The 18,957-nt window shown below is 42.1% G+C and overlaps 1 protein-coding gene across 2 annotated transcripts in view; it reads right to left on the reverse strand.

Moving 5' to 3' along the window:
- FECH (ferrochelatase) overlaps positions 1 to 18,957 on the reverse strand; it is a 40,362-nt gene that overhangs the window by 4,951 nt on the left and 16,454 nt on the right. For both annotated transcript variants that reach the window (XM_007101454.4, XM_007101456.4), the window contains 5 exons: positions 13,031 to 13,165; positions 10,312 to 10,418; positions 6,768 to 6,866; positions 3,455 to 3,562; positions 2,643 to 2,807 (listed from right to left, as the gene is read on the reverse strand). In XM_007101454.4, the coding sequence (XP_007101516.1) occupies positions 2,643 to 2,807; positions 3,455 to 3,562; positions 6,768 to 6,866; positions 10,312 to 10,418; positions 13,031 to 13,165 (614 nt within the window). The remainder of the gene's footprint in view (positions 1 to 2,642; positions 2,808 to 3,454; positions 3,563 to 6,767; positions 6,867 to 10,311; positions 10,419 to 13,030; positions 13,166 to 18,957) is intronic.

An 18,957-nucleotide genomic window follows, 5' to 3' on the forward strand; every position in this document is an offset into this window, starting at 1 on the left:
TGCGTACCGCAAAAAAAAAAAAAAAAAAAAAAAAAAAAAACAAAAAACCTAAGGATTGTTTACAACCATCCCTGCTCCCCTCTCCAAAAATATCCAGTTGATTCCAGCTAATTATCCCCCAAATAACTGAGAAATATCTAATTCTTATTGACTCAGGTAGCTAGGATCTTCCCTTTCCCTTTCTGTTGCTTTATCTTTTAAGTTAGAAGACTGGAAAGGGGAAAATGGTGAGATTCAGCAAACACATAGTTCTCAATTTAAAAAGAGATCGATCATATTCCAAAACTTCATGTAGAAGGAACAGCAGGATAACCAGTTGGTCAGTGTTCTCAAACACTGTCTTTTTTCTTTCTGGCCACACTGCACGGCATGCAGGATCTTAGTTTCCCGAGCAGGGATGGAACCCGCGCCCCGTGCAGTGGAAGTGAGGAGTCTTAACCACTGGACAGCCAGGGAAGTCCCAAGTGTTCTCAAACACTGTTGATGGGAGAGTTAAAGGATGTATTTCTGTAGGACAACCCAATAAAATATGTACCAACATTTACATTCCACTGCTAGGGATTATTTCTAAGAAAATAATAGGAAAAATGATGTTTATTACAGAGAAGTTTATGAAAGCAAAAAATTAGAAACATCTTAAATGTATACTAATACATTTTTAATGTATACGTAATACATTTTTAAGAGAAAAAAAGTTACAAAAACAGTATGAATAAAATACCACTTTGGGGCTTCCCTGGTGGCGCGGTGGTTGAGAGTCCGCCTGCCGATGCAGGGGACGCGGGTTCGTGCCCCGGTCCGGGAGGATCCCACATGCCGCGGAGCGGCTGGGCCCGTGAGCCATGGCCGCTGAGCCTGTGCTCCGCAACGGGAGAGGCCACAGCAGTGAGAGGCCCGCGTACCACAAAAAAAAAAAAAAAAAAAAAAAAAAAATTCCACTTTTATTAAACGTGTAGAAGAATACCCCTTTCATTAAGATACACGCACATTTAGAAGGAAAAGGGGACTTATTTTTAACAAAATATTAACATATCTCTCGGGGGTAAGAGTCTGAGTGAGTTCTACTCTCTATGTCATACTTCTCTGAAATGAGTTCTTTATTATTTTTATTATCAAAAAGCAATAATTTCTATTTGGGGCAAAAATTTCAAACTACTTTTTAGAGAAAGTTAACAGTTTTAAATGTAGTGTATTCTCCCTTCAAAATAGTGAAATTAATTGTAGTAGATGGTTTTCTTTGTTCTCTATATAGGCTAATATATTAGTCACTAATAATCCATTTGATTACTAAGGAATGACCTCAGTTTGGTAATATGAATGAATGTGAATTATCATGCAATACAAACAAAAATTTGTTTTCCAAATACACTGGTATGAACTACCTTTGCACTTCAGTTTTCTAGCGAGGTCACCATTAGCCAAGGTCACTGCTGGGATATAGAAGGCATCATTTTTTTGTTTTGTTTTGGCTGTGCCGCATGGCATGTGGGATCTTAGTTCCCCAACCAGAGATCGCCTGTATCTGTAGTGGAAGCGCAGGGTCTTAACCACTGGACAGCTGGGGAGGTCCCTAGAAGGCATCGTTAAATGAAGTCCATAGACAACACTACAACCTCATTTTAGCCAACTACAACTTTCCCATAAATTCCTCATCAGAACTACTGACAAGTAACTCAGGCACCCTCTACCTGCATCCATGTGTGATGGATGACCAGTACTTATGTACAAAAACCTGTGGGGTCGGGTGCTCCTGAAGCTCTCCCCCAGCCCACTCTCCACCCTTCCTTGCACCTGCCACCTGGTCCTAGAGAGGGTGACGGATCCTTCGAGGGCAGGGCCCCACCCATCACACGTGGGATGACCAGGGCCAAGAGGTCCGGTGGAAGATGAGACGGAAGGGCTCCTTGGGTCCCAAGGGTTCCACAATTCCCAGAGAAACAATGCTAAGAAGTGGACTCAGGTTTCAGGCCGGCCCTCAGAAGCCCTGAGATGGGTCAACAATAGTTTTTCTCCATGTGAATGACAATCACATCCATCTTACATTACAAGACAACTCAGAATGGTATCTGTTATTTCAATAATCAGATTGATCACAACACAGTAGCAAAGAGTTAATTAAGTGAGGGCATACAAGAGGTCGAGGAAGTTACACACACTGTGCCAGTGTTCATTCCATGCCCTTCTCTTAAATGGCGATGACTCCTATGGGCCTCGAAACCCAACCAGAAGCAGTGTAACAGCCCGAGTAAAGGGCACTATTAGGTGAAGAAGAGGAATTATAGAACAATAAAATTCTTTTCCTCCAAACTGGTGAGAAGTACAATTATTTTTTTCGTAAGGAAATGTAGTTTGTATTACTTTCAAGGGGTACATAGTAACTCCAACTAAACAAAATGATGTTGCCCGCAGTGACCCCTGGGCTACCTAGTTTTACAAAGGCACAAAAGTGCTTTCCCACTGCACACATGCAATTAAGCTGCTGTGTTCAGATCAGTACTTGGGTGACGTATCGTTCAGAACGATGAGGCCACAGTACATGCAGATGTATATCCTGAACACTATTTTTGAGTGATACAATTAGATCACTGCAGAGAGAGTTTCCTTTTAAACCAAATCACAGGGGGATTAATCACCACACTCACCTCACTGGCTAGAACTTGAGAGTACTCGATGTCCAGTTCATACAGCGTTTCAATGTGATCGCTGGTGAATGCTATCGGGACCAAAAGGATATTCTTCCTCCCCCTCTCACAAAGCCCTCTAATGGCCTCGTTTGTCAGAGGACCCAGCCAGGGCATCGGGCCAACCTGTGAGAGAGGAGGATGAATGCACACAGGGACCCACGTCTCACCACAGCCCACTGCCCCGGACATACACACACCTCCCTGTAAGAGTGAGGGCCACGTTTTACACCTCCTCTGCTGGGTTCTGGTATCTCTATATTAAGCTTGAAGCCTTCTCGAAATTGGCAAAATATAAAAAATAACAATTTCGGGGCTTCCCTGGTGGCGCAGTGGTCGAGGGTCCGCCTGCCGATGCAGGGGACGCGGGTTCGCGCCCCGGTCCGGGAAGATCCCACGTGCCGCGGAGCGGCTGGGCCCGTGAGCCATGGCCGCTGAGCCTGCGGGTCCGGAGTCTGTGCTCCACAGCGGGAGGGGCCGCAGCAGTGAGAGGCCCGCGTACCGCAAAAAAAAAAAAAAAAAAAAAACAAAACAATTTCTATGATTACAATTAAAAATAATCTATTGTTTCAATGGAATCAAGGAATTCCAGTAGTCACTTGATTTTCCCTCCATCTTATTTGCTTGCAGAGTTCTTTCTGCTCATGGGAGCAGTCAGGTTACAGAACATTCTGCCTACGTGAAAGGGCCAAATCTGATCATTTTATAACTAGGCCGTAAAATACACACCCTCAAGAGAGCTGACTGCCTGCAGATGTGTGGAAGCCACCTACCTTGGACTGCCAAACCAGTCTGTAGGGATTGGAGTGACCCAGCTTATCCATGACTCTCTGGACAGTGGCGCCCACCTCCTGAGGATAGGGGTCCCCTCTGTTGACCACCTGCAACAGAGACACGGGTGTTCAGTCACCAACACCGTGAAGGGTTCCGAGAGCCCTGGACTGTGCGGTGAGGTGGCGTGAGCCCTGGACCTGAGGCCGCCCCTTGTCTTCTGCGCTAACGACCATGCCATCTGAGCTCAACGCCCAACTTCCTTGGATCGATTTCAGCAGCCAAAGGAGAACACTGTACTCAATCATCTCTAAGGTCCCCAGGAACATGTCAAATTCTATGTCCATGTTATTCCTGGGAGAGTGACAACGTATGACGATGGAGGATAGGTTTCTTCAATCCCCCATCTGAAATAGGGAAAATGAGACAGAAAAGCTGGAAGGAAGAGGCAACAAGGGATGGGCCTTCACTCGTGGTAGTCACCTGAGGGGCTGATTTTATTTCATTTCATTTTATTTTTATTTTTGGCTGCGCTGCACAGCTTGTGGATCTCAGTTCCCCAACCAGGGATTGAACCCAGGCCACGACAGTGAAAGCCTGGAATCCTAACCACTAGGCCACCAGGGAACTCCCTGATTTTAGAAATGAAATTGAAAGAGTGCTGTACGGGCAGTGTACAGAACTGCTGAGTCTATGGGGACCAGGCGGACAAAGAGGTAAACACTAGTGGAATAAGAGAAAGAAGCAGCACGCGGGTTCAGACTCCAGGCTCCTCAAGAACATGGCCTGTGCCTTCTAATTTCTTTTCCCCACTCTCCCCACAACAGCGGACCGTGGCAATGCTTTGTGCACAATGTCTGTAAATGTTACTCACAGTCAGAACAGCTTGCTAATACCTCTGAAAGCGTTCAGTAGAAATTTTACTTTTACTTCTTTAATATTTAGTTGCGTACTAACTCCCTAACCCCCTTATCCTGCTTTATTTCTTCCCCTAGCACTTATTACCTCCTAATAGTCCAGATTATTTTCTTACGTATTATGTTTATTATCTGTCCCCCTTCCCCCATTCTCTGGAGGCAAAGATTTTTGTCTATTTTATTCATTCCCATATCTTATGAGAGAGGATAGAAGACTGCCTGGAATATAGTAGGTGTTCAACGAACATTGTCGAAATAAAATGATGCACCTTTTCATGATATCACTAAAAGTTAGTTTGCCATTAGAAACATAAATGTAGAAGGAATGAGGGAAATATAAAGTCACCATTAGAACAGCACAGAAATATCCACTGATGGAGGCTAAAATTAGTGGGCAAAAGTCTGAGGAACAACAAGATATTTGCACCGTCTCAAAGTAGCTCGCCTAAGATATTTGTAATTACAGAGAGAAAAATAGTGACTTTATAATGGACAAATCCAGAAGACACCACCTTAGACAAATGACCAGGGATCACGTCACGAGTAGTAAGACATATTGCCAGCATGTTTCCCCGATATGCTACGCTGAGGACAGACCACCCCAGGGTTTTTTTTTCCTGATAATACACGACGGACCTCAGTCTAATCATGAGAAAATACCAGACAAATCCAAATGGAGGAGCATGCTACAAAATAACTAACATTCTACCAAAATCACTCTTCAAAAATATCAAGGTCATGAAAGACAAGGAAAGTAGGAGGAATTGTCACAGACTGGAGGATCCTGAGGAGACGTGACAAGTAAATGCCATGTAAGATCCTGGATTGGATCCTGGAACAGAAAAGAGACAACTGAGGAAGAAGTGGTGAAATCTGAGTAAGGCCTCCAGGTAACAGCACTGTACCACCGTTCGGTCCTTAGTTTTGATCACTGGCCTCTGGCTATGTGAGCTGTCAACATTAGGAGAAGCTAAGGGAACACGGCACTATTTTTGCAACTTTTCTGTAAGTCTAAAATGACTTCAACATAATACGTTTTTAAAAAGTCATTACGGGGAAAACGTCATTAGAAGCAAATGCAGGGGAAAAAGAAGAGCTTGTGAGAACAGTTTTCTTGCTCGACAACCCCTCTACCTTCCCCACCCCATCCTTATCCTCCTGACTTCACGGTATTTCTCAGTCCCACCCAAGACCCTGGGCAGCAAAAAAAAAAAAAAAAAAAAAAAAACCACCAAATCAACAAACCTGGAAGCAGCATGTTCAGTCCCTGAGGGGAAGAACGGGAAGTGAGGTGAGAGATGAGAGGAGAGAAGGCAGCACCTGGAATCGTTCGCCTATAAAAATGTGCTTCCTCCTTTCCTGGCTAGAGAGCTTCCCTTCTGGCACTTCAGACACGGCCTCATCACACACAGGACGGTTGTAGAAAGGAGAAGGACGGAGCAAGAGGATGGACATGTGAAGAGAATTTGCATGGTACCAGAAAAGAGAATAGGCAGGCTTCCAGAAGAGAGAAATTTCTCTCCGGAGCTACCTACTGCTGAACCTGGCACCGCTTAGGTGACACGCAGGAGAGAGAAGCTGCAAAGGGCTTGCCCCTGGTGACCACCAGGTGGCAGCACAGCCCAATTAGAAGACTGGCCCCAGACACGACACGTGCATTAACTCCATTATCCCTGGAGTTACAACCCTCATAACACCGAAGAAAATGTAATTCTCTACCTCTCCAGCTTTGAAAGCAATGTTTTTAGGGTACAGGGCTGGTTCTAAGCTGATGAAACTGGCTGCTTATCCCAAGCACTTCTGTATATCATACAAACACCAGCTCCATCATTCTTGTCTCCACAAATGCAACAGTGATGGCACAGATGCGGTATCTTAATGAACACCCAGTGTAATATGAGAAACTCAGGAGCAACCAGATCATAATTGGACACACTCTATATTCACTGGCCAAAAAATGTGCTCCCTAGCCTTGGCAAATTAAAAACTAATCACTTCCCAGAATTCAAACAGCCCAAGTCTTGAGGACAAAAGAATGGGGCTGACAGTGCTCGGCTCTACAGTCCGACACCCTGAGACATCAGGCTGAGTTCCCTCAACAGGGCAGGCAAAAGCCGTCTTCTTGTAACTGTCCCACTTATTAAAAATTCTTATGTAGGACTATATCTTCAAGTTACCATTTTAAAGGGACTTATTAAGACAATGTCTATTCACAATAGTATAGTCTGAATGAATTGTTATTAGGCTTCAAGAAATGAGTCTAAAATTAGCACCAAGTTCAGTTTGAGATTTTAGAGTTCCTCCCTGCACTGGGCTTAGGCCGAATGGAAGCTGAGTCCATGTCACACATTTCAAAATGCTCTACCGCTGGGTCATCCAACAGAATGTTCTTACTTACAGACATTGGCAGTGAGTGAGCAGAAAAAAGAATGACCACCTCGCGTCTCTTCTCAAGTGGAAAATGGTCCAGTTCTTTCAGAATGTGGTCGGCAAAGCACTGTGGGAACACCAAGAAAGGGGGATAAGGAGGGAGTGGGAAGAAAGACATGGAAGGAGAAGAAAATATTTTTTGAATGAGAGCGACACCAAAAATCTCAGAGAAGCCCTCAAACATCAGAACTGTCTTTGTAAAAAAAAAAAAAAAAAAACTGCAAACTGTACAGTCTCTCTTGCTTTGGTTCATCATCAAAATGGCTCATAACCGTTTCAGGGGCCTGGGGAATTTGATGGGAAACTTCTAAAGCTCGCTAATGGCTCACTGAAAACGAACGCTCTGGATGCTTTCCCTTGGGAGGCACAGGGCACACTTCCAGATGGAAAGGAAACACAGATGGGAAGGAGAAGTTGTTTTAAGACCTCTCATTTGCTCGGCTAGCAGGAAAACAGCTTACAGGGTCTTACTAAATCTCCCTTAGCTTGGCTTTCAGGCATATCGCATTAAAATACATTAGACAGAAATAACAGAATAATAAGAAAATATGACTCTATTTTTACGACCTTTTCCTCACTGAGTCAAATCTTCATGACAACCTTCATAACAACAGATGAGAGGTTGTACAACTCTCGTTAAATCCGCAGAGGGGGAAGCTGAGGCTGACTGGGGGGCCCGTTCAGCCCGCTCAGCCGCATGGCATCTGCGGAACCTGGGCTAGAACGCAGCCCCCGCTCCTCACATCTCTCTCCACCAGACCAGTTAATTCCCTTCCTTAGTTGGCACGTCCCCCAGTCACAGCGATAGGTGCTGAAATACCAGATCTGAAGAGGCTTTCTTTTATCTCACTCTTTAATCACTCTGTCATTTAACTTATAAAGCAAATGCTACAAAGGACATTAATGGGTCAATTGACAAAATTGGAATATGAATGTAGATTAGATAGATTTAAGTATCGATGTTAAATTTGCTGAAGTTGAATATTGTATCATTGTTATGGAAAAGAATATCCCTGCTGTTTAGGTGTAAAGGGTGGTTTTATAAGTCTGTATGTACGTGTGTGTATGTATGTATATATATATATATATATATGTATATATATATATATATATAAAACTTATTCTCAAAAGGTTCAGGAAAAAAATATGTATACATAGACACACATACATATGCATACACACACAGAGAGCATGCAAATGATAAAGCAAGTGGGATAAATGTTATTAATATGTGAATCTAAACAAAGAGATGAGAGTTCCTTATATACTATTCTTAGTCTTGTAACTTTTCCAATGCTTGAAATTATTTCCAAATAAAAAGGTTTTTAAAACATCATTTTAAAAAATTATAAAGGACAATTTACCAGAACCATGTAAATTTGTACTTGTTGGCATTTTGATATATCAGTGGTTAATACTATAGGATGAGCAAATTATTCCCTAATAAATATTGGGATATTATTAATCTTTCCAGAACCCACAAAATTTGACAAATTAATGCTCTAAGGCACAAAACGGCACCTAGAGAGTTAGCTCCCTTTTCAAAATTTATAATTTACCTATACAGTCAATGTGATAGGATTAGATACAGACAAAAGCAATATTTTCTGGTGGTCTTTGCGGTGTTTGGAGACTAAGGATGCTCAGAAAAGACTGTACAAAAGCCTAGATAAGGAGGCCCAATGCAAAGTTTAAGTAGGAGCCTGGAACATACATTTACACCAAATATTCCAACAGCTAGATACAGTAGTAAAATGACTATTTTGAGTAATTACTACCTATAATGCGTATTGATAGAAATGTAGACTAAACACAAAATTTTTAGTTTCAGTTTTTACTTTGAGTTTTTGTTTAGTTGGGGGTGTTTTCTATTTCCACTAGATATCAAATCTCCTCATGTAATCGTCATCATACTAATAAAATCTAACCATAAATTTTTGTTTCCTCAAAATTTTGGTAGTATTTTTTCCTTTTATCATCTTGCATAACTGCAAGTAGAAACACAATTTGTTACAGCTTACAACAGACTCAGCCCTCATCAAAATTGAGGAGCCGTGGGTGAGCAGAAGTGTTCCTGAAATCATCTAAAATCCATCTGCGGTATTTTCCATGCACAATCCCTCTGCAGAATGAAAGAAGCAGGCGGCTCTCAGAGCCTTCAATCACACCATATAGGAGGGCAGATAAATGCCTCTAAAATTCCCTTTCATTTTATGAAGGGAGACTTCCTCAGTGAAGAGGCCTTTCCATCTTTCTGCTTCCCCCCTCTTCAAAGGACTGAATTTTAATGCAAATCTAATTACTCCCTCAATTAGGGCAGGCAGATGCTGTGCAGATCCCTCGGTTCTCTGCAGCCACATGTCAGTGCTAACCTGAAACCCCCCTCGTTTCCAATCACAGGCCTCCAAGAGCAGAACAGGCAGGCCAGGCTGGGGCTCAGGCGGTCCACACTGGAACCAGCAAAGAGCAAACTGGGAGGGAGGTCGGGGGGGAGGACACCACACTGAGACCAAAACTACAACCATCCCTGAGGGAAGGTGCCTCCTTTTCACGTCGCACTTGTTACTTAAAACTGGATTTCAACCTAAGCGTTAACCCTTGACAGCACCTACAGGCCTAAGGAAAACACCGTCTGCTCAGGGGCGAGCCGGCCTGCTTTCGACGATGTCTACCACCATCTAGTGGTTATCGATTTTAAGTTACTCCAGGCTTCAAAAAAGTGTTAAGCTGGTATTTTGCCAGAGACGGTCTGAGGAATGAAGAATAAATGGATGAAACCCACATCACTTAGTATCTCTTCTACCTAGACTAACTCGAAGGTAGAAACTTCCACCAACAGAACAAAATAATATTTGTTTGATCAAGGACAATAACCAGTAGTAGTCCATATTCAAAGGGCGGAAAAGTACATAATAACACCAATTCAGAGCTTTAGAAGTGTAGCTTTAACTGATTCTCCTAAAATCAAACATCTATTACTATAAATATTATAAACTATGTAAGAGAAATTTGAAATTTCTTTTAATAGATGAAACTTTCTCAATTGAAATGTTAAATTTATTCTGTCTCAGAACATGTAGATATATTACCTTTAAAATTTTTAAATCTTTCGATATTTTAAAGGATTTAGAAAATAGAGGATCTCTTTGTCAGCTGTTCAATCTATGAATGGAGATTAAATGAAACAACTCGCATAATCTTTTTTTTTTTTCCTCGCACAATCTTTAACGTTCTTTTGGTCACTGTGAAACACAAAACTCAAAACATAATTCTGCTATGGTCTGTAACTAATACTATTAATCTGAAGAAAGAAAAGAGTTTACCCTTTAATCTTTAAATGTATTTCCTCCTGTCATAATAAATCAAGACTCTAATACCTTTTTTTAATCCCCAGCACACAATTTAAGTAAGAGAACAGTGAGACTCGGGACACCCACAGACCAGGCAGGGACGAGAACCTGACTCACGCCAGAAGCTGGGGTGACAGACGCAGCTGGCAGTGGCTGGCTTACCTGAATGAGGAGGGGGTGAGTGGGCCACCTGTCAATCGTGCTCCACTTCATCGTGGGCTTCTTGCCCACTTCATTATAGTATCTGTAAATGGCATTTAAGCTGCTGCCTGAAATATACAGGGGCCACTTAGTACACGCATGTGGATTATGGTGAAAATAAAAAACAGACTAGCAAAGGCAGTAATTATAAGTTCAAGGTAGGTAAGTCTTCTGCACTGAATCAGTCTAATTACAGTCACTTCAATACTCTAAAATGCATATAGATTTAACTACCCTGCAAATGAAGATCACTAAAAAGCAATCAATTTCAATGGCCTTTCAAAGAGTATTGAGGCCACTTCTCTAAGAGAAGCACAATGGTGGCGGACTTATGAAATACAAGCAGTCATTATTTGCAAGGACCAAGTCTTACAATTGAAAGCATGTTAAATTTTTTTCCCATTATGAAGGTAATCAACCCCATTTACAGAAAATGTAGGGGGGTGGGAAAGAAAGCAAAAAAGAAACTGGCCATGACCCCAGCATGCTAATACAGTCATTGTTTTATTCTAAGGTAGTTCTTTCCAATTATTTTTCTTTACAGCTGTTTTGTTTTACAAAGTTATACTTTTAGGACATGTGCAGTTTTGTATCCCGAGTATTTAGGGCATCTTTACTTAGTATTATGAGATGAATATTTTCCACATTACTATAAAAGCTTTATAACCATCCTTTTTAATGGCTTGTTGGATAAGAAGAGCTGCTTATTAAGGTGTCTAAGCGCATTCTCTGTTTTTACCTGCTTTATAAAATTATGATCATTCCCTAGAATAAGTTAAATGAATACCAAATCCTTACAGGTAATCTAACAAAACTTGTATTTCTAAGCAAGAGATGGATATCATGAAAATTCAAAGACTAAGGGAAAGCAGATGGTGCCAACCCAGTGCAATTTTTTTCCTGGCCTAGAGGAGCTGGCACTGGAGCCAAGCCTTAATCCTAGGAAACTAACCCTAACATGGGGCCTCCTCCTCAATCTTCACATGGGGCAAATGCTCCAAAACATTGCCACGCTTCCCAACACCACTGGTTTCTCCATGAGAACTATTAATCAGTTAGATCTCCAAATTAAAATGCTAGCCAGGACAAAGCCATATTTAAATCACATGTACTCTCAGGCTAAGACTCAATTTTCAAAAAAATAAATGGAGTTCCATTTTTCTGAGCAGAATACAATGAGTCAGATAAATCCAAATTGAGTCCTTTCCAGGTTCAAAAACCATCTCTCCAGAAATCACAAAGTAGTCACCACCATCTTCACATTGCAAACCACATTTCACAGGTGAATAGCATTTTCAGATGTACAGAAGGACTTCGGGAAGCCACAGCAGGTCTTCTGAACCACTCAGAAACATTCAATGAACTATCAAAAGTAGTAATTAAGGGAAAAGCATAACTAAAAAAATTGCATGATTAAAAAAAGTGATTGATACACAGAATATACTGGTGCTGCCACAATATGTGTCTGAATAAAACAACAGATAAATGACACTCTTAGTGGCCTCAAAGAATGAACATGCTTCCCAAAGGCTTTCACATCTCTGAAGTAGGGATGTACCAGCCCTTACACCAGAGGTACTAGGGAAAAGCTGCAGACACTACTGTTTTAAACACACTGCTAGAGCCAGCTGTGAAATGAAACCCTAGTCAATCCTTTGTCATATAAATAACCATCTTCTTAACTTGTTTAATTTTGAGTGCGGACGTTTACATGTTGAGTTATATTTTTGAAAGCCCGGCCAAAGTATAGTTTAGAAATTTATAAAATCTGATTTATTCTCCAATAACGTTACCAGACATTTTAAAGTTATTGAGATACGTGTCCAAAAGAAATCACAATTCAAACTCTTGAGGGTGTCTGAGAACTCAAGACATTTTCACAGGTGCTCTGAATAAATATTTAAGGCACGCACCAGGCTTCCAAGATTTCTTCCAGTAGCCTTTTGTTTTCTCCTTACAGTTATAGAAATAATATGCACTAATGTCCAAAAGCAATTTGGGAGTAAAAATGTGCTGACCGCAAGCCTTGAGAAAGGATGCAAACAAATGTATTTGTGGGTGACAGTAGAAGATTTACCTATACCTCATGATACAGAGATTGGCAAAACAGATTATTCTCCAGCTCCAATTAAATATACAGGAAACAACACCTAGTAACATTTCCCAAAATCTAGAACACTGAGAGAAGTTTGCAAAGGAAACTCTAAACTGGGTTTTGGTTTAAGCAGGAACCAACCCATAACCAAAGCACAACCAAAATACATACCAACATTTCCAATGTTATATGGACATCTCCGCTGGCAAAATGGAAACAGCTATCAACTTTGCTACATTAATAAGAATATTAGGGTAGCCATAAAAATAAGGGTTATTACACAAACATAGAAAGTGGCTTAAGGTTCATTACTGATCCATTATACAGCTGCATTAAAGCACTGAACACTGGAAGCCACTGCCTTTCATCCACCATTTGTAATTCTCAGTCAACTGGCTAATAACTCAAGGGACAGACGAACCGTGAGATTTCAAACGGACTGACCTGAACTCTCATGTTTAAAACAGACAGACTGGATTTGCCATTCAAATAGAAAATGACTTATCGTTTCCTTCCGCGCTCAGTTTCCCTGGTTATTTTTGCCAGGGCCAGATCTACCCTCCCACTGTCAGAGAGAAGCCTTACCTGTGGTAGAGCAGCTGTACTGTGGATACTGTGTGAAAGCAATCGCCCTTTCCAGCCCATCTCTCTCCATCTCTTCAACTGCTTCTTCTGTTAACGGGTGGACATACCGGAATCCAATATAGTATTTGTGAGGGGCTATTAGGAAGCATGTGTGGAAAGGAGAAAGTATTCATCTTGATATAGATTCCAAACAGAATGCAGTGTCCAGAACAAAGACAGTTAACCTAATTTCCTATGATGCTGATAATGTGAGCAAGTTTAGAATAGTCCTTGGATCTTAGCCAGTCTTCTGCTAGTATATGGATTTTTAATCACTATTTTCTGTGGTCAACCTCCCCCCCCTCACACACACACCTTTATTTAGCATATGGTTTTTAAAACTCAAGCTTCTGGGCCTTATTCTCTGCTCTTGGCTGAGACAAGAGAGACTCAAGAGCAGAGAGCATTTATCCTTAAAGTATAACCTCCTCTTATGTACCAGATACCATAGGAGACGCTGTGCTTTTTTTTTCTCATCTAAACCCCATTTTTCAGATAAGGAAACAGACTCTCAAAGGTTAATGAACCTGCCCAAAGTCACAACTAGCAGACGGTCGAGACGAGATTGTAACGTGGGTCTCCCCACCCCAAAGCCCGGGCTCCTTCCATGGCTCACCCCCAGCCTCTTCCAACACCCGAGTCCCCTCCTCCTGTTCCCTCAGACCCCAGGCCACCTAGTTTATATAAAAGCTCTGGGATACTCGATAAAAGTGCACTAATAACAAATGATTGAAATGATTCTCCTCACTTACATGAAAAACAAGTCAACGAACAAACGAACAACAATGCTTAAGTTGGAGGCGCTACGTGGGATTTAAAAATCATAATTCTGGCACCTAAACGGCCCAAGTCAGGGCACATCTGCGTTCCTTCTCCTATCACTTTACCAATTCCCTCTCCCATCTCTTCCTGTACTTTAAAAGCATCCTCAACCAATTTCTTAGGCATTTATAAAGTCATAAAACTGAAAGTTTCCTAAAGTTACCCGGTTTTACTTCCTTGTCTTTTCATAGGATTACACTCAACTTATACTCAGGGAGGAAGCTGAAAATACACCACATAAACATTAAGTGATAGTAAACCCGGGATGATGTTACTGTCCAGGCATAAGCCAGGGCTGCAACTAAGAACATGACACTAAATTGCCACAAGAAACATTTAGGTTGAAGTGAAGAAAAAGATAATACGTTTATTGTGTGTGTGTCTCTCCCTATATGAGTGTGTATAGACATATGCGTGTATATTTTTTATATATGTCTATATGTGTGTGCTATATATAGATATAGATATAGAAAACATTCCTCAGAAACTTGACCCCGGGGACTGAATCGATGGAGCGTGTCGCCAAGAACAGAAGCAGAATATCGATAGGGGAAGAGAAGCATGTCTGTGCAGGGGAAGGAGAGTCTGACTCAATATTCTCCGGTTGGGAACTACAAAAAGAAGAAGGAAGGGACACAAATGAAATCATTCTCAGCTGCCTGTCCCTTCTAGGCTACCAGTTTTTTGGTCTCTTTTCTTTTTTTTTTTTTTTTTTTTTTTTTGCGGTACGCGGGCCTCTCACTGTCGTGGCCTCTCCCGTTGCGGAGCACGGGCTCCGGACGCGCAGGCCCAGCGGCCATGGCTCACGGGCCCAGCCGCTCCGCGGCGTGTGGGATCTTCCCGGACCGGGGCGCGAACCCGCGTCCCCTGCATCGGCAGGCGGACTCTCAACCACTACGCCACCAGGGAAGCCCACAGTTTTTTGGTCTCTTGCATAAAATATGGTGATCTGCAGTTAAAACACCCCAGAGGGCCTGGCCCTGCAAGCAAACTCCAAACGACCGATTGTTCAAAGATTACGTGGCTCGCGCTAAAACTGCCAACTATCACGATATCATCAAGTCCGTTTTTCAGGAGCTCTCGGTGCTCTGAGCTGACGCTGAAGTGGAATTTGCTTTCTAATCTATCTTGAGACAATTCAATGATCAGATTGACACAGTAAGATCCCCTGAATGCTGTGGGTCACCCAGCTTCTTCTGTTTTCTTTTCAGCTGCCCGGTAGTTGAAAGTTGTAGCCTAAATGCCTGGGGTCTGGGAGTTCCTCAAATGTTACAGACTAAGAGAGGTGGAGAGGCCTCCCTCACAGATAAAGGCAGGGCGGTGACCATATCTGGAAGTGAGACAGAGTAAAATACTCTGGAAAGAACAGATAACGCTTTCTAAACGGTCCAATTCAAGACGGCCTGCAAAAACATATTTTAGAAAAAGTGACAACGCACTGTCTGCGACTGGGCCTATCCTGAGGAGCTAACAAGCATTCACGAAGGCTCCTGGCTACCCCCGAAGGAGCGCAGGGAGAGGAAGGAGTCTCCTGGATGTCAGCTGGCACCACATCTGGTGGGCACCACATCTGGCCAGAGTGAGCCCCAAACACGTGACTCACTGGCCCAGCCTCGTCCCCCCTCAGAGCAGCTGCTCAGTGAACACTCTTGGGTGAGAACTACGAAGAGGTAAAGAAAGGAACAAATAGAAAAGCCATTTTTTAAACAGTAAAACTTCATTAATCTCCAGTCCATTCATTTAGCACGTGCAGTAGTTCCAATGTCTGATTCGTACATGATTCTTTGAGAGAATGGTGTGAAGTTATTATAATGCTTTGTAATTTGTATCAGATCATGAACCCTGTGCCAATGGTGAATAATAAAAGCTCACATTTCCTGAATTTTTATCATGTGCGCTGCACCGTGCTAATGCCTTTCAGGATTATCTTATTTCATTTTCACAGTGATCCTACGAGTTGGGTTCTGTTTTCATCCCCATTTTCAAGATGAGGTTTAGTCGGGTAAGTTATTTGCCTGACATCATACAACCAGGGATGGGGAAGCCAGCTCCATCTGAAATGAACCCATTTTGCATCCAATAAAGAAGGAAATTATTTTACTGAGTAGCACTTTCTTAGAGCTTCATTAAAAGCAGCCACATATAACTCAACTATCATTTTTAAAATGTATTTTTGATTTAGACTTTTCATGAAGTGAAATGATTGCACTTCTCCTCTATTCCCTTCTGTGTCCACTAAATGACTGCAATGCAGTATTACTACATGAAACCAATTCCAAGTCATATTCCCTCATGTAACACACTGTAATTAGTCAATAGTCAAGTCTATGTAGAGCCTGTGCAAGTCTCAAAATATCTATACCGGCCACCAAGCAACAACTACTTGCCCCCAAAATGAGAGTCTGAAACACTTTTATCTGGTTGTAATCATCACTTTTTTTTTTTTTTTTGACTAAAGAGAACTTTTCCAAATACATGTAAACAAATAGACACAGTTCAAAAGTAAACTTTATAATTTCGTAGGAAAAAAAGTATAAGAAGGGAGGAGGAATGAGAAAGAGATGAATAGAAAGAAAACCCGATGATGGCCATTCTGACCTGTGTGAGGTGATACCTCATTGTAGTTTTGATTTGCATTTCTCTAATAATGAGTGATGTTGAGCAGTTTTCATGTGCCTCTTGGCCATCTGTATGTCTTCTTTGGAGAAATATCTATTTAGGTCTTCTGTCCATTTTGGGATTGGGTTGTTTGCTTTTTCATATTGAGCTGCTTATAAGTTTTGGAGATTAATCCTTCATCAGTTTCTTCATTTGCAAATATTTGCTCCCATTCTGAGGGTTGTCTTTTCGTCTTGTTTATGGTTTCCTTTGCTGTGCGAAAGCTTTTAAGTTTCATTAGGTCCCATTTGTTAATTTTTGTTTTTATTTCCGTTTCTCTAGGAGGTGGGTCAAAAAGGATATTGCTGTGATTTATGGCTTAGAGTGTTCTGTATAGCTGATTCACTTTGTTATAAAGCAGAAACTAACACACCATTGTAAAGCAATTATACTCCAATAAAGATGTTAAAAAAAAACAAAGAAAGAAGGAAAGGAAACCTGAAAGCAGGAAGGAGAAGTAGCAGGAAGGGGTGAGGGAGGGAGGGAACCCAGTGCTAGCCCCACCCAGTGGCAGCTGGGGCTTCACTGTCGAGCTTCAGGTCCACTCAGCAAAGCACGAACAGCAGGACAAGAAACTTCTTTCTGGGCAACCTGGGCGAGCCCCGAGGGGGCCACAGAGCCACATCTGCTTATCTTCTTGCTCTTCGATGCAAAGTTCCCCCAAAGAACCTGCTAAACTTTGAGACCGTTTCCTGCTTCCTATATCCACACTCTGTGTGATCATCAGCTGCTATACTCGTTTTGTAGGGTATCCCTCCAATAAGTCTTCAAAGGATTTTTCTCTCTGCCCCTGGAGCAGACTGGCCTGCAGCAGCAAGGCCCCACTAGACTAGAAGCTTCTTGTAAGTAGAAACCATGTTTTTCAGCTTTGAGTAGCAGCACTGACCAGCGCGGGGCACTCAATAGGCCACCGATGAATGAATGCGTGGGTGGTCTTGGGCCGCATTAAGCACCCCCAAAGCAGGCTTGCTTAAATGATGAGGTGGTCATCTGCCACGCAGGAGAAAGGCAGAACTGAACCTGCCTGCCTCAGAGGGTTCCAGCCTAATGTGGGCCACAGAGGCTGCTGATCTGCCCTGGGGTCATCAACATCAGGTATCTGAGACCGAGTGGAACACTGCTGTACATCCAGGTCATTCCATGGGACTCTTTCCAGACCAACCAGGGAGGCAGAGGCCACTGCTGGCCTGTCTGGTCTGGACAAGCCAGCAGTCTCACCACAGAGAAAGAAGGAAGTGGGAAGGAGGCATCTGTACTCCTTTTTCAAGGCTGACAGCTCTACTAGGGCTTTTATGGGGACGGGTGCTAGACTAAGACGTCAACAGGAAAAATGGCATCTTTCCGCTGCCTTCGTCCACCGAAGACAGCGTAGCAACTGCAGATCTGGTTCACGCTAAACATTTTATCGTGATAAGCGGTTCATGACTAGAGAGTTTGTTCTCCATCAGGTAGGTGTGAGGTGAGATCAGCCAAGTTTCCCTCACCCGACATTTTAAAAGATACACTGTGTCACATGTGGCTGAGCTGTATAAGAAATGCCCTGAAGCCACAAGGGAAGGCAGGGAGCAAACGTAATATTCAAAAGCACAACTGATACCAAAATGTTCATTGCAGCTCTATTTACAATAGCCAGGACGTGGAAGCAACCTAACTGTCCATCAACAGATGAATGGATAAAGAAGATGTGGCACATATATACAATGGAATATTACTCAGCCATAAAAAGAAATGAAACTGAGTTATTTGTAATGAGGTGGATAGACCTGGAGTCTGTCATACAGAGTGAAGTAAGTCAGAAGGAGAAAAACATACCAAATGTAAATCAGATAGCTAGTGGGAAGCTGCCGCATAGCACAGGGAGATCACCTCCGTGCTTTGTGACCATGAGAGGGGTGGGATAGGGAGGGTGGGAGGGAGGGAGACGCAAGAGGGAAGAGATATGGGAACAAATGTATATGTATAACTGATTGACTTTGTTGTAAAGGAGAAACTAACACACCATTGAAAAACAGTTATACTCCAATAAAGATGTTAAAAAAAAAAAAATAGAGGGAGAATAAACAAGTTCTAGGGACGTAATATACAACACGATGTACTTATGTAACACTTCTCTGTATATATATATGTGTGAGTAAATCCTAAGAATTCTCAACACAAGGAAAAGAATTTTTTTTCTATTTCTTTAATTTTGTATCTATATGAGATCATAGATGTCCACTAAACTTCTTGTGGTAATCATTTCATGATGAATGTGAATGAAATCATTATGCTGTATAGCAAACTTACATAGTGGTGTGTGTCAATTGTATCTCAATAAGACTGAAAGATGAAAAAGGAAAAGAAAGTAGAGGGAGAACTTAGTGAAGGAAGCCATTTAACTTCCTTTGCCTTCCTCCTCTTATCTATAA

Source organism: Physeter macrocephalus, chromosome 19 (genome assembly GCF_002837175.3).
Source record: "Physeter macrocephalus isolate SW-GA chromosome 19, ASM283717v5, whole genome shotgun sequence".
Lineage (NCBI taxonomy): Eukaryota > Metazoa > Chordata > Mammalia > Artiodactyla > Physeteridae > Physeter > Physeter macrocephalus.